Source organism: Amblyomma americanum, chromosome 1 (assembly GCF_052857255.1).
Source record: "Amblyomma americanum isolate KBUSLIRL-KWMA chromosome 1, ASM5285725v1, whole genome shotgun sequence".
NCBI lineage: Eukaryota > Metazoa > Arthropoda > Arachnida > Ixodida > Ixodidae > Amblyomma > Amblyomma americanum.
The window spans coordinates 253217294-253230310 of NC_135497.1; the positions used below are offsets into that span (position 1 = coordinate 253217294).

General features: G+C 47.3%; 1 protein-coding gene across 10 annotated transcripts in view; it reads left to right on the forward strand.

Annotated features, from left to right (window-relative positions):
* The window catches only part of LOC144114939 (uncharacterized), a 145920-nt gene extending 137849 nt beyond the window's left edge, over positions 1-8071 (forward strand). For all 10 annotated transcript variants that reach the window (XM_077648972.1, XM_077648976.1, XM_077648970.1 and 7 more), the window contains one exon: positions 6296-8071. In XM_077648972.1, coding sequence (XP_077505098.1) covers positions 6296-6484 — 189 coding nt within the window. In that variant the 3' untranslated portion in view covers positions 6485-8071. The remainder of the gene's footprint in view (positions 1-6295) is intronic.
* The last annotated feature ends 4946 nt before the right edge of the window (positions 8072-13017 follow it).

Consider the following 13017-nt stretch of genomic DNA (forward strand, 5'->3'; position numbering starts at 1 on the left):
TGTTTTTCGGTGAATATTTCAGTACAAGATAGAGATGATGCTGTAGATTCTGAAAAGCGTACTTTTCAAAAAGATTTTTTTCGCGAAAATCGCGATGTGATCCCCGCTTCCCCCATTAACTGAAGAGCGAAAAAAATTACCATGGATACTTGAGTTCCGCTTCTTCCAATGGCACTCTTCGAACTCTTTTCACACGTCAAGATGGGTCGACTGTGAAACCTTGGGGCAGCTGCTGGCAGTGCTGGTGCTGTGAATCCACGTGACGAGATCAACGTTGGCAGTATTCGAGGGCGGCCTGTGGTCCCTTGTACTTGTTTTCCATGTCACATCGCTGTCATGCAGTGGAGCCACCCTAACAACCCCTTGCAGTGACCCTCGTCTGGCATGCTTCATTGCCAGCAACGACTGCTGAAGTCATTGCTGAAACCAACCATACCTCAGTTTTAATGAGCAATTATTCTGTTAAGGGGGGACGAGGGTCTTAAAACTGGCTTTTATTTATGGCAAGAATCTTAACGAAATTTTGAACATAGATGTGTTTTTCTCTTCTGAATCCGAAAATGTCATAATTGAGCTGATGGTCTTAGATCAAAAGTTACCTTACAAAGTCTAGAGCGCAATTAGGTAAATTCTTATGCAGTTTTAATGAACTTCCCCATTGAGTTTTGTTGCTTTTAATTGCAAGAATTGACAGCCGGACAGTTCCCATACCCAATGACATTCTTCGTTTTTCTCTAAAGGCATGTCATCCTGATATATTAGAGAGTAAAAGGTCGCAGTATTTGACACTGCAGCTCGTTAAGCTAATTGCAGATTGCTATTTATGTGTGGCCTAAACAAAAAAAAATTAAGAATGTCATCGGGTACCTGATTTCTCACCGAAGAAAACGGTACCAAGGTTATTCCTGTGAGACACAATGAAGTTATCAAAATCCTGCGCAAGGCTGAGGAGATCGACCAAAAATATGAAACAGAAAAATGCATTTGAAGTTTGACCATATGTTATAAGATGTATGGCCGCTAGCTTCAATGTGATATTTCCCACCGATAATGACATGTTCTTCCCATTTCCAAAACTGTCTTCGGATTCTGAATATGTCTACTAAGACTGAAGATATCACAGACAACCCAAAGTAAAGATGGCATATGCCATTAGGAATTCTGCAAAATTTCTGAACTTGAAAGTTAGCCAAGACAGTGGCAGTACTTTATTAGTGTCTTGCCAGTTATACAGTCGAGTCCACTTATAACAATGTTCAAGTGCCACGAAAATTCCATTGTTATAACTGATAATTGTTATAAACGGGTTGCACAAAAAAAAGCATAACTGCAAAGAGGGGTCACGGACGGCAAGTGACATGCGAGCTCCGCCGAGGCATCGTTTTTGTGGCACCGAAAGGGGCATTGTAAAAAATACGAGAAGGTTGCTGCAGCTGCCTCTCAGCTTGAAAAATCCCTTAGTGCCCGAAAAAAAACAAAGAAAACATAAAAACTTGAAAGCATTTAAATAGGGCAAAATAGCTTGCACTTCTCACTTTGCTGAAACAAACCCGTAATCGGTGAGTTTCGACTGCTTCGCAGCAATCTTGCTGACATCGTTCTGGAGGGCATCCAAATGTTGGACATGTCCGAGTGAAAGGTTTTTTGCAAAAATGAAGTCCCGCAGGGACTCGATCATTCTTGAGGCCTCCTGATGAGAGACAACTTGTACAGGCTCCAGTTACACTTTTACACGGCAATATACGGTACTCGCAAAGTTCAACTACAGTTCATTCCACTTAGAACAATATTGAGAAAACTGTAAAATCCGATCCTTATAACTGTTTATAGTTATATCTGGACCAGCAAAAAGAAAAAAATCAAAAAGGAACACACCCACATGTTCCCACGCGTGTATCCACCTGCGCTCCCGTCAAGGGCGCACAGCGTCATGGCGCTCTTCCAAGTTTGCCTTGCGAGCCACCCCCACAGGAGCTCCCATCAAAAGAAACGCCCAGGGAGGTTACTGGCACACAGCATTTTGGCGCACTGCTAAGGTCTACTCTGCAGAGAGCGCGAAGGAATGCTCATGCTTTAAATTCTCAACGACAAAAGTAGGTGTGGGTTCAGAGAAATTGCTTTGCGCTTAGTCGCCATTTCTAGCCAGTTCACAGGCAGGTGGAATAATCGGAAACTACATTTGTATGAGAAAGCATTACACACAGGTGGCCACACAAGCTCTTCTCTCCTCCCTCCAGTGATTACAATAGCGCTTGGTTCCCAAGGCCATATGCAATGCCTCCTCAGGTATTCTGCCATGCCGCTTCATTTGTGCGAGTTTTCACGTGATTCACTTCAATAGTAATAATTGGTAGGGGTGTGCGAATATCAAATACGAATAGAATGTTTGATAGTCGATTCGTATGCGAGAAATTCATATTCGGGAATTTCCAAAGGTTCAAAAATTCCCAAATACTCGCCAGCGATCCTACACTGCGCAGACTTTCATAAATTCGACCATGGCAAAACCAAAATATCTGGGCAAATTAGCCGAGGATTGAGTTATAAGTTCCAAAAAAACAATACAGAGGTCCTATTCCCTTCCTTCTCCATAGTTTGTAGCCTTGTTTACATGAGCCCGACAGCGGCAGGTCGAATAGGGGCGCACCATATGTCGACGCGACCGCGTTAATATGAACCCGTTTTCTGTCAGGCAGAGATAACTGCTACCTCTAGTGTCGAGCAAGCAAACCACACGCGGATGCTAGAAGAGGAGGAGGAGCGCCCAGGCTTGCGCAGCGCCGCGAGACCAGAGAGGAGACAGAAGAGGAGATAAGCCAACGTGGCAGTGTATACATGCTCCACCCTCTGCAGGCGGATGGCCCAGCTCGACACGACGATCACTTAGCTCGACCCCCTAGCGTATACATGAACTCGGGAACCGGTTTCCTGCCCGACAGCCTACTTAACCCGACTTTTGTCGGGCTCATGTAAACCCCCAGTATCACGCGGACCGATCGCATTTGGACGCCGCTAGGCTTGAAGACAGGGCCCTTCCGATCGTTGCCACGCCTGCCGTTAAACCCACTAAAGAGGTGCGCGGGTTACAATGCACCATGCAATAGGCAAGATTTTTACAGGATCGCTTGCCCTAATGTGAAAACTCTACGTGCCCCTTCAGACGGCTCCCGCGACATTCCGCAAGAAGGCTTTCCCGCATAGCGTAGTTTACAAAACGGGATGGCGGAGGTCACGATCGGAGAGTTATGAAGGTGACAGGATGCATTCTTCGGTTGTGGACATTAAATATGTAACGTATATTATGGAAGGATAAAAAAAAGCGCGATTTCGCGTTGTGATTGTTCGAAGCGGCCGTTGGCCATCTTGTTCACAGTATGTGTGTTATGTGGGAAAGCCCACTTGCGGAATTTTGCACGAGACTAGGTTAAAAAAACAAAATACCCTGCTTGCGTAGTTTCGGTTTGTGAACTTCGCCGCTGCCCCGTGTCAACATCAACTGTCCGCCCACGCATTCACCGGTAGTCTAAACCCAGCTCCGCGCGGCTTTCGGACGCTGACTGGCACGTCGCAGGTTATTCCTTTTTAGAAACCATCTCGCCGTTCTGACGCCAGTGTGTGTTGCTGGCCCCTTGCTTGCATTTGTGTTGTTCTACTCGCACTCCAAAACTGGCAGCTCGGCATGGGCTTACAGGTATTAGCGCGATGGAGCCACCTCATAAGGCCTTATTGCATCTTCGCATTTTCAGCAGGTTTTTGTTTTTTCTATTGGGGGGGAGGGGGGGGGGGGGGGTAACTTTATAAACCGAGGCCTTCAGGTGAACTGGGCATTTCTTCCAGTCCCTTGAACCCAGAATAAATGAGGTTTTACTAGTCATCATGTTATTTTCTGTTACCAGTGTTGTCATTTTATGGATATTGTTTTGCATGACCTCGTTATAGTTTGGATACTGCTATCCTGTCTAATCAAGTAGTATACATTTCTTTGCACATCATGTTTGTTTTTATATGGTACTGAGGCAGTATAGTTATGTTTATTTTAGTTGCAAAGACCATACACTATTTTGAAAAAAATAAGGCCAACAACATTTGCTTTTTTATCATTTTCTGAATTTTTTATACTGAACGGATATTCGATGCGATATTCGAAGCCATTTTTTCTTCATATTCGTATTCGATTCGTATTAGAAAATTTGAATACTCGCACACACCAAATAATCGGTTTTTTTTGGGGAAAAAAATGCTACAGTATCTGTCTCCCATATCGGCAGACACCTGAACGTGCCATAATGGAAGGGATAAAGGCGGGACTAAGAGAAAAAAAAGGTGCTGTAGTGGAGGGCTCTGGATTAATTTTGGGGACATTTAACATGCACCGACATCGCACAGCACACGGGCGCCTTAACGTCCGCCTCCATCGAAACGTGGCCATTTTAATTTTTTATCAGTTTTCAAATTTTGGTGGTAAACACCTTCCGGACGTCCAGAATTCTGCTGTACAGTTAAACCTCGATGTAACTAACTTCAATGTAACAAAGTGTTCCAGTTTTCATAACTTTGCATCCATAGTATTTTTAGCATTGTAACTAAGTAGGTTTTTCCGCAATTTCAACGTAACGAATTTGATTGCTGGCTGGAAACAAACCTGAGGAAAATAGTATCTCTGGCGCGAGTGGTTGAGCGGAGTGCGTGCCAAAGCGTACATCTGAGTGCGTACGTGATATGGGCACCGCCCGGCTTTCAGTTAGAGTTCATAGGCAGACGGAAATACTTTGCTGATCATAGTGGCGAGTGTACAGCCTACCGCGCCATCTTGGGTAGTTTGGGCGATGCTGCCACGGGCATCTGTGCAGCTTTGACTGCCTGCCAGGCCATCGCGGTGCTCGCTGTCACGTCCGAAATCTGCGCCTAATACGGCACACAGCCTCTGCTTAAAGGCAGCATGCCGCGCTTACTGCGTTTATGGATGCTCGGAGCTTGGTAAAATGACTGGAAAAGTCAGTGTTGTTGGCACAGCTGTCTGCTGTGAAGCCTGTCGTGCGTTTGACGCCTGATCATCTCACTTCTTACTTGGACAATGCGCATATGTGCAAAAGGACGCACTTGGGCTTACGGTGGGAAAACATGAGGAGTGGAGTAGGCCTGATTTCATTTCATTGGTTGGTGATTTGAAGACACTCTTCTCACTCTTGCCAACATGGAGAAATAAAGGGGAGTGTAGGGGGATTGGGGGGGTTAAGAGGGGGGGGGGGGGGGGTGCAGATGGTGTGGCCTGCCGCGAGCCCGCCACCGCTGGCCACGAGGTCGTAGCGATAGCAGCTCTGTAACGCGTCGTCGTGCCAGCAGCGTGCTCAGGGCACTTACAAGGGGGCGACAATGATAGCAAAATGGGTGTGTCTTCTCCATCACCCACGAGATGGTTGGCGCGGTAGACATGCTGAGGCGGCTGTCGAGAATAAACAAGACACGCGTGGCCTCGTTGCTGCTGGCGAAGAAAGGGCAGAAGGACCGTTTTAATAGCAAATAACTGTTTTCTCCGCGGGTTATCTGCAGCCCGTTTCTGGCGGATTCTTAAGGGCTATAGACACCAAATTTTTGCTTGGGTGTTTTCTTCTTTTAAATGACGAGCTAAACATTGGTATACACAAAGCACCCTGTGGTATTCACCTGCGACCGCTAAATAATTATAATTGAATTTCTTTTTGACGCTGTTTTTTTGTGCGTCACGTGACCTAAGCATCAACTGCACGTTGATGAAACTGATCAACTGCACGTTGATGAATCGGTTGATGAAACTGAAACAGCATGAGAGAAGCAACTCAATTAAAATTATTTAGCGGTCGTAGGCAAATACCACGCGGTGATCCATGTTTTCTAACATCTAACGCATGATTTGAAAGAGAACACACGCAACTAAAATTCGGTGTCTGTAGTCCTTTAACATGGTAAGAAGCTAATTTCGTTGTAGCGAAATTTCAGTATTATGAAGTAAACTACCTATTTTACTGACTTCAATTAAATCGAGATTTTACTGTATCACTTATTTTGCTGATAATTTTATCCTTATGTATGGTTTATTTTTAGATGTGGGCTATGGGAGAATTCATAAATCTGAAAAATTTTGTTGTAATTGATACATCATTGAACGGATTACACTGTAGTAAAAATGAAGTGTTCCCAAGTCAAATTTTCTTGCCTTGGTTTTTTTTTTTTTTTCGCTGTGCTCAGCATTCTAATATTTTTGTAGTCCCAGTAACTTCGCATTAACAAGGTTTTATTATATCTTCACCCATTGCAGCCACCAGCACGCCAGCTGCCCACCAGCGACCAGCAGGCCAAGCAGCAGGCTGAGGCAGTCAAGCAGGCGCAGTTATTCTTTGCCCAGTCCAAGCCAACAGCCCCTGAGCCAGCAGTCGAAGATGGCCTGGTGGTCAACGACAGCTCCGATGACAAGGCTGTGCCCCCCAAGGAGGCAGCTGAGGAGTGAGGCCCACCTGCTGGGCTGGGACCGGCGCCTGTAAGGCCCTCACCGCCGCTTGGCTGCCCCTGGGAAGCCACGTGCTGACTTGCCCCTTGCATTCTTTTCTTAGCCTACACTGTCCCACCTCCCATAAAGGACTGAATCTGGTCCATGGTTTAATAAATGTGCCCTCCCCCTAACCCCTTTTTTACTTTTGGTCTCCTGTTGCCTTAAGAATGGCATCAAGGGTCTGAGTTTTTTTTTTTTTTTACATGTGTGCTTGACATGGGGGCAGTTGGCAAACAATGGAATTTTCAGTGTGTGAGCATGCGTGTGTATGTGTACAATGCTGCTGCTGGTAAATAGCCCCCTTTCTCTGTCTGCAGGTTTTTGTCGGTTTTGGACAAGGGTACTGAGGACTTGGTTTGGAGAGCTTTGGATATTATAAATACTATACATATGTATAACAAGTGTGTTCACATGACTGTACTGTAGCTGAATCGTGTTTGTTTTGTGGGCAGCCTCCTGCCACATCAGAAAAATTTTTTATAAAGGGAAATACCCTAATCTTTCTCTTCATAGGGCCTCTTCATTTTGTGCCCTTGTTTTGTGGACCCTGTCCAAAGCATGTTTGCCTCCATCCTGTGGTTGAATGTGTCTTAAGTCGATGTTTCTGTCCAAACCTGGATTGGTGACAAATGTGGCCTGTGGGGACTGACATCGATATCTGTTTGTCCCCTACCAATGTAGGAAACTGAACTGGAGTGGTTTCCGTTCACGCCTTGAGTGCTTACTGTGCAGATCTTGTGGCATGCTTTTGCTCTTAATTTATATACATCCTTGGTAGGAGGAGGCGGGATATGTTTTGACCAGGCATCGGGGTTGGGGTGACCTGTTTTGTTTTCCCAAGAATTTCTTTAATCATTCAGGCTGCAGAGGAGGGAACGGCATGTCTGGCCCATCACTGATATGGTAGCACTCCAGAAACTGTGGTAGTGCGAACTGAAGTAGGTTTCAAAATGAAATATTGCCCTTGGTTTTGTTGCAAAATGATTGTGATGAAAGCTGCAAGTGGTGCGCCATGTACATTTAAGAGCGCCATGTTTGAAGTCATCAGTTTATTGTGCGATTAGTGTGGCATGACTGTACCAAACTGCCACCAAGGAAAAAAATCTGGTGCTGCCACCTTGAATGTGTTGTGCAGTCAATTTGCCATGCAGCAGGCTGATATATGTGGCAATGTATTGTACTTTGAATTCTGGACTAAGGTCCCGACCTTGGAGGTATGTTATTCTTATTTTGAAGTGTGGTGGTTTGTCATTTGTCGGCTAGTGTTGCGCTGCATTTAAGTTTGTGTGGACTCTTCTGTTACCTCGTGGGAGGTATTATAGCCCCGAGTAGGCGCTGGAAGCCATGTGATTCATCTAGGATCTGTGTGGCTGTCGTAAATCCCTCCTCCCTCTCTCCTCCCATTTTTTTCTGGGATGCAGGCATGAATTTCCTGTGCATTTTTGCTGCCTCGATTATTTTCTAACGAAAATGTGATGGGCACTTCATTGTATGAGGAGAGTTGCTGTATGTAGTTTTCTGCAATAAAGCACTAAGGATTATGAATGTTGCTTAGTGTACAGGGGCAATGGAAAAAAACTCTAACAGAGCGGAGCCTAGGCGCTGCGCTGTTCACCTTTCATCGCGCTTTTACTTGGTGGTAGCAAAAAGACTAAAGTTGACCGTGATGGAGTCTAGGACGACTCTTAACGTCTTTTTCTTGCCACAGAGGTAAAAGTACGATAAAGAAATTTGACTGTAAATTTGCTCAGCTAATCCAGGATATACAAAACGAAAGGTGTTCATTGTGTTCGTTGGTGTTGACAATCTAATAATGATTTTGAGGAAAGGAAGGGCGCATAACTCTTCCTTAGTGGCCGCCCTCAATCACGCTTTGAGGTACGTGGCGGGGGTGAGAAGTGTGGGCTGCATGGATTAGCGCTGGCAGTGTTGTGGCAGACACGCGGCACTGCAGCAATAGGCCGCAGCCTTCATTGGGCAACCAACCTCTTGCGATCAACCATTAATGGCCAAGGGTGGGCGCGCTGCCTATCCAGTGTGCGGAACGCGCTCGGCGTTAATTTGGCTGTCAATTTGCATGGCTAATCCATGATATACAAGATGAAAGCTGTCTGTGTTCATTGGTGCTGACAGCGTTCTAATGATTTTGAAAGGCAGGACACAACTGTCTTCCTGGGTTAGTGGATGCTCTCAATCACGCTTTGGGGATCCGCAGAGCAGCGACTGCGAAGACTCGGTGGCGTTGCTGTGGCAGTGGAGCACGTCGCGTGGTTGTGACGTCACGTTTCTCGGAGGAGTTTGCTCGCTCCTGCAAGGCCAGTAAAGCTTTTGCTTTAAAATTCAAACAGCAGATGCCTAGGCGCTGTGTTTTTCTCGTTCTTTTTCCATCGCGATAGTACATTTACAGCCTGCAGCGAGGACAACAGTTGAGCATCCTGGAGCACATGCGCAACTTTCACACGGCCACATCAATCTCCTTCAAGATAAGGATGCCCTTGAGGGAAATGTGCATAGTGTTCCACTAAGAATGTGGTCTGCTGCCTAACTCTGTGCCCATTCAGCATTGTTGCTGATAACCCGTAAATGTCGCGCTATTTCGTGCTACCACTGTGCAATCAGTTTTGAAGTAATGTAAGTTTGCTATGAAGTGGAGAAGTAGCGCACCTTGCTCTTCGAAGCATGGTTCCAGTTACTGCTGGTGCAGACTCCCGCCAAGTCGTTTTGCGAACGACCTGGGTGTTTTCTTATTTTTTTTGCATCCTTGGATAATTTTTTTGGTATGCTAGTAGCATTAATTGAGCCTCGAGATGCAATGCCTTGCACCATCTTGATATGCTCTGGATAATTTTGCCAGACCCTACTGCAATGTGTGCAGTGCTTTGCAACCAGATAACGGTAGCGGCTGTCGCGGTTTCAAAGTGAAAATATGGAACTTCATGCTCATTACTGTCGCACGCTATTCGTTCTTGTCCTGGAAAAAGGGCGACATTATGCAAACTTGCATGGTGCGTTTTTCATGCGATGTACATGTGCTGGCAATTTTAGCGTCGCCACCTGGAAAAATTGATGCAGGTCCGTCCAATTCTGCCCAACCGTAATGCAGAGCGAAAGATGCTTTTTATTTTATCGGTTTATATTTTGTTTGTTTATTTCATTTCGAGCTCCGCTCCCTACCAGGGTCATTTTGCGTACCGACATGGTTTTGAAGAGCGGGGGCAGTAGAACTTTCGCTCTAAAGGCGCGCTCACACTGGCGGGAAGCTTCCCGCGCCGGCACAGCGTCAACGTCGACGCTGCCTCGCAGCTCCTCGGAATGACGCTCACACTACGCGCGTTTTCTCGCTGCGGTTGTCTTGGAATGTGGAGAGAGGAGGCGCTGAGGGAGGACCCGAACGAGCAGAAAGAGAAGGGGATAGTCACGTGACACTAGAGAAGACTGGAAAGCGCACCCTGCTAGCTCCCCTCCCGTCGCCCTGGCAAAGCAGCCGCCGAGTGCCCCGGCCGGCCGGACGCGCGCAGCCTCCGCCGAAGGGGTCACTGAGCTGGGACCGACGTCACGGTTCACGGTCGGCGCCCATTGGCTGTCCTTAATCACCGGCACGGGAAAAATAGGTACCGAACCCATCGCTCCGCGGGACGGGAGAGCAGGCTGTCCGCGGGAGAAAAACCGGCTTGGGCGGGAAGCGGCACGCGGGAAACGCCCGGCGTTGCGCGTTTTCCCGCTAATGTGAGCGCCCCTTTAAACTGCAGTGCAAGCGTCTTTTGGATCTGCCCTGCGGTGGCACGAAAGTTGACAGGCCGGCCGATTAACTTTAGCGTGAGTCAAGAGATCGAACGTTGCGTTTTATTAGAGCGGTTGCTCTATTCCTGAAGCCGCCGCGGTGGAATGGTTATGGCGCTCGGCTGCTGGCCCGAAAGACGCGGGTTAGATCCCGGCCGCGGTGGTCGAATTTCGGTGGAGGCGAAATTCTAGAGGCCCGTGTACTGTGCAATGTCAGTGCACGTTAAAGGGACTATGCAACGAATAAAAAGTCACTTGTAAATGTTTTCAATGCTTAGAAATGACGCTAAGAAACATTCACACCAAGTATGAGTCTTCAGAACTGAGCCGGCAATTTATTATGAACTTTTGAAAACCGTGCTTTTCGAAATTCGCGGGCCGACTGGTGTGCTCGTAGTGACCGATTTTGGAACTAAAATCGTGGAACAAAGACGTCACTGTACTATGACGCCGCGAGGCTACCACACGCTCTCATTCGCTGGAGCCACGACGTCACGGGCACACTTCCGGTAGCCGTGAAAATCGTCTGCTCGTGCCGCCGCGCGACCCTCTCGAGCAAGCGCGAGCCAGGGCATTGCCTTCGCGCATATGGCAAGGCGGATTTATAGTGGTGGCGAAGGCTGGGCCGAAAAGTGGTTTAGCGCGACTGCAGCACAACCAGAGGATGGGGGGGCAAAACACTCATATAAATAAATGATAAAACTACAAAATTGGAATGTAATCTGCCAATAGAAAAGAAAAAATATATTAGCACCTTGTTTTATGAAAGAGGTAAGTCATTTTATTAAAACCTGGCAAATTTTGCATTTTTGCAACACTCTTGACCTGCCCCCTATTCATGAGTGTGCGGTGCATTACAGCGCGTCTTTGCAGGCCTTGTTTCGATACCCGGCTAACCCGGCCACACGGGAGCTTACGAAGCGATTTCTTATCGCCAGCTGCCTGCGATGGCGCGCCTGGTAAAGCGTATAAATTTAGCTCGCCGGTCTCAAAATGCTCCTTTTGCGAAGTTTTCGTCGTCCTTGCACGTCGCTTCTTTGTCACCGTTCGGTAAGATTTGCACCCCGCTGCACCGCTGCGGCAGTTTTCTCGGTTTTGTCGTTTCCTTCGGCGTGCGGCCAGTGCGCAGTTTTTCCGTCTTTGCACGCTTCGCGCTCTTCTTTTGAAGCGCTTAGCGCTTCATTTCAAGATGAGCTTGCGGCATGTGAAGAAACGATGCTCCGTGGTACACCAAGGCGGTACACTGCGACAGCGTGGATAGTACCATTGGTGTCACGCTACACCGATTCCCGCTGGACTTTCACAGGTGTGTCGTCTGCTCAAGGTATGCGCGATAGCTTCGATATGGTTTCGCCGGGCTGTTCGCTCGTGTTTCTTAGCTGTAACCCGTTCGTGCGTACTTGGCTTCATGTCTTTTTCAATGTATGGTATTTGCCCCTACGTTGAGCACGTTTCAGGGTGCTAAAGCTGGCTTTAACATTGCCTTGCAGATGTAAACGCACCTGCTATATTCTTTCAGCTGAAGAAATTAAATGTGAAGAATAATCCCAGTGTGCTCTATGGTCTGTGTTGATGCGCCTACTTATGTCATGTTATGTTTGCTTCAATTGAAGCTGTCGTAGCATTGTTTTCTATACTTTTCAATTTCTTAACTGACAACGTTCGTGGCACTTCAGGGCTTTTTCCTTCTGCACTGTGACTATTGAGATGATTAGCCAACTTAATACTGCTTGTGCTGCCTGTGACATGTATTTTTTGTTTGTGTGCCAAGGGTGTGCTTTGTGACTGTATTTGTTTGGTTGCTGCAATAAACAATGAATATGAAACTATGAAAACCATACTTGCCGTACACTCTATTGCGAACTGTGCACTTGAGCCAGTGCTTTGTGCATCATACCTTGCTGTACTCAAATGCTCTCAAAAGTACTAGCACCAGTATTTGCACTACGAATCATGCATGCTTCGCCAGTGTCTGGAAGTGTTGCTGCCTTTCTATGCTGCCCCTCCTTTACCAGTCACTTTCATTGCGTTCCCAATTGCACATTAACAAGGCCATAACTAGCAGGAACTCGAGCACATTTGACTGGCAAAGGTTGGGGCGCGCTGAAAGGCAGCAACCTTCGAGAGGTACGGGCTCGAAAACGGGGATTCTACAGAAAGACCGCTTTATAATTCGCGCCAAAAGCATACGTATGCGTGACGTCATTCTACGTCACGTTTGCGTAGTTTGCCCCCAAAATCCAGGGGGCGCTGGAGTGCCCATGAGCCGCCATTTTTTGGACCAATGGGCGTCTATGGAGCCTTCGCTACCAGTATACATCTACCTTGCATATGGTTTCAATTTTCCTCTGCCGCCTCCTTCTGTCGGGAGTTCCGGAGCCACTCGCACGGCTCTTCGTGCGCACGCATAGGGCTCGATACTCATCGCGGCCGTAAAAGCGAGCAGTCGCACATCGAGGTCCGGGCTTATTACTGCTAATTACCACAGATGACAAGCAAAGAAACCCGACGCGCGCCGCAATCCAGGAAGGAGAAGAGACCGGAGAGATGCCGCCGACGTTGCTGCTGGGGGGCTAGGAGCGACAACCGGAAGTTGCAAAATAAACGTCAGCGGATGACATTCATGGGCGGGGCCCAGTCCCAGAGCTGTCTTCTTTATTTTTTCTGGTGCTCCTCGTGTACGAGTCGAGGGGGGGAGAGGAGGAGCGTAA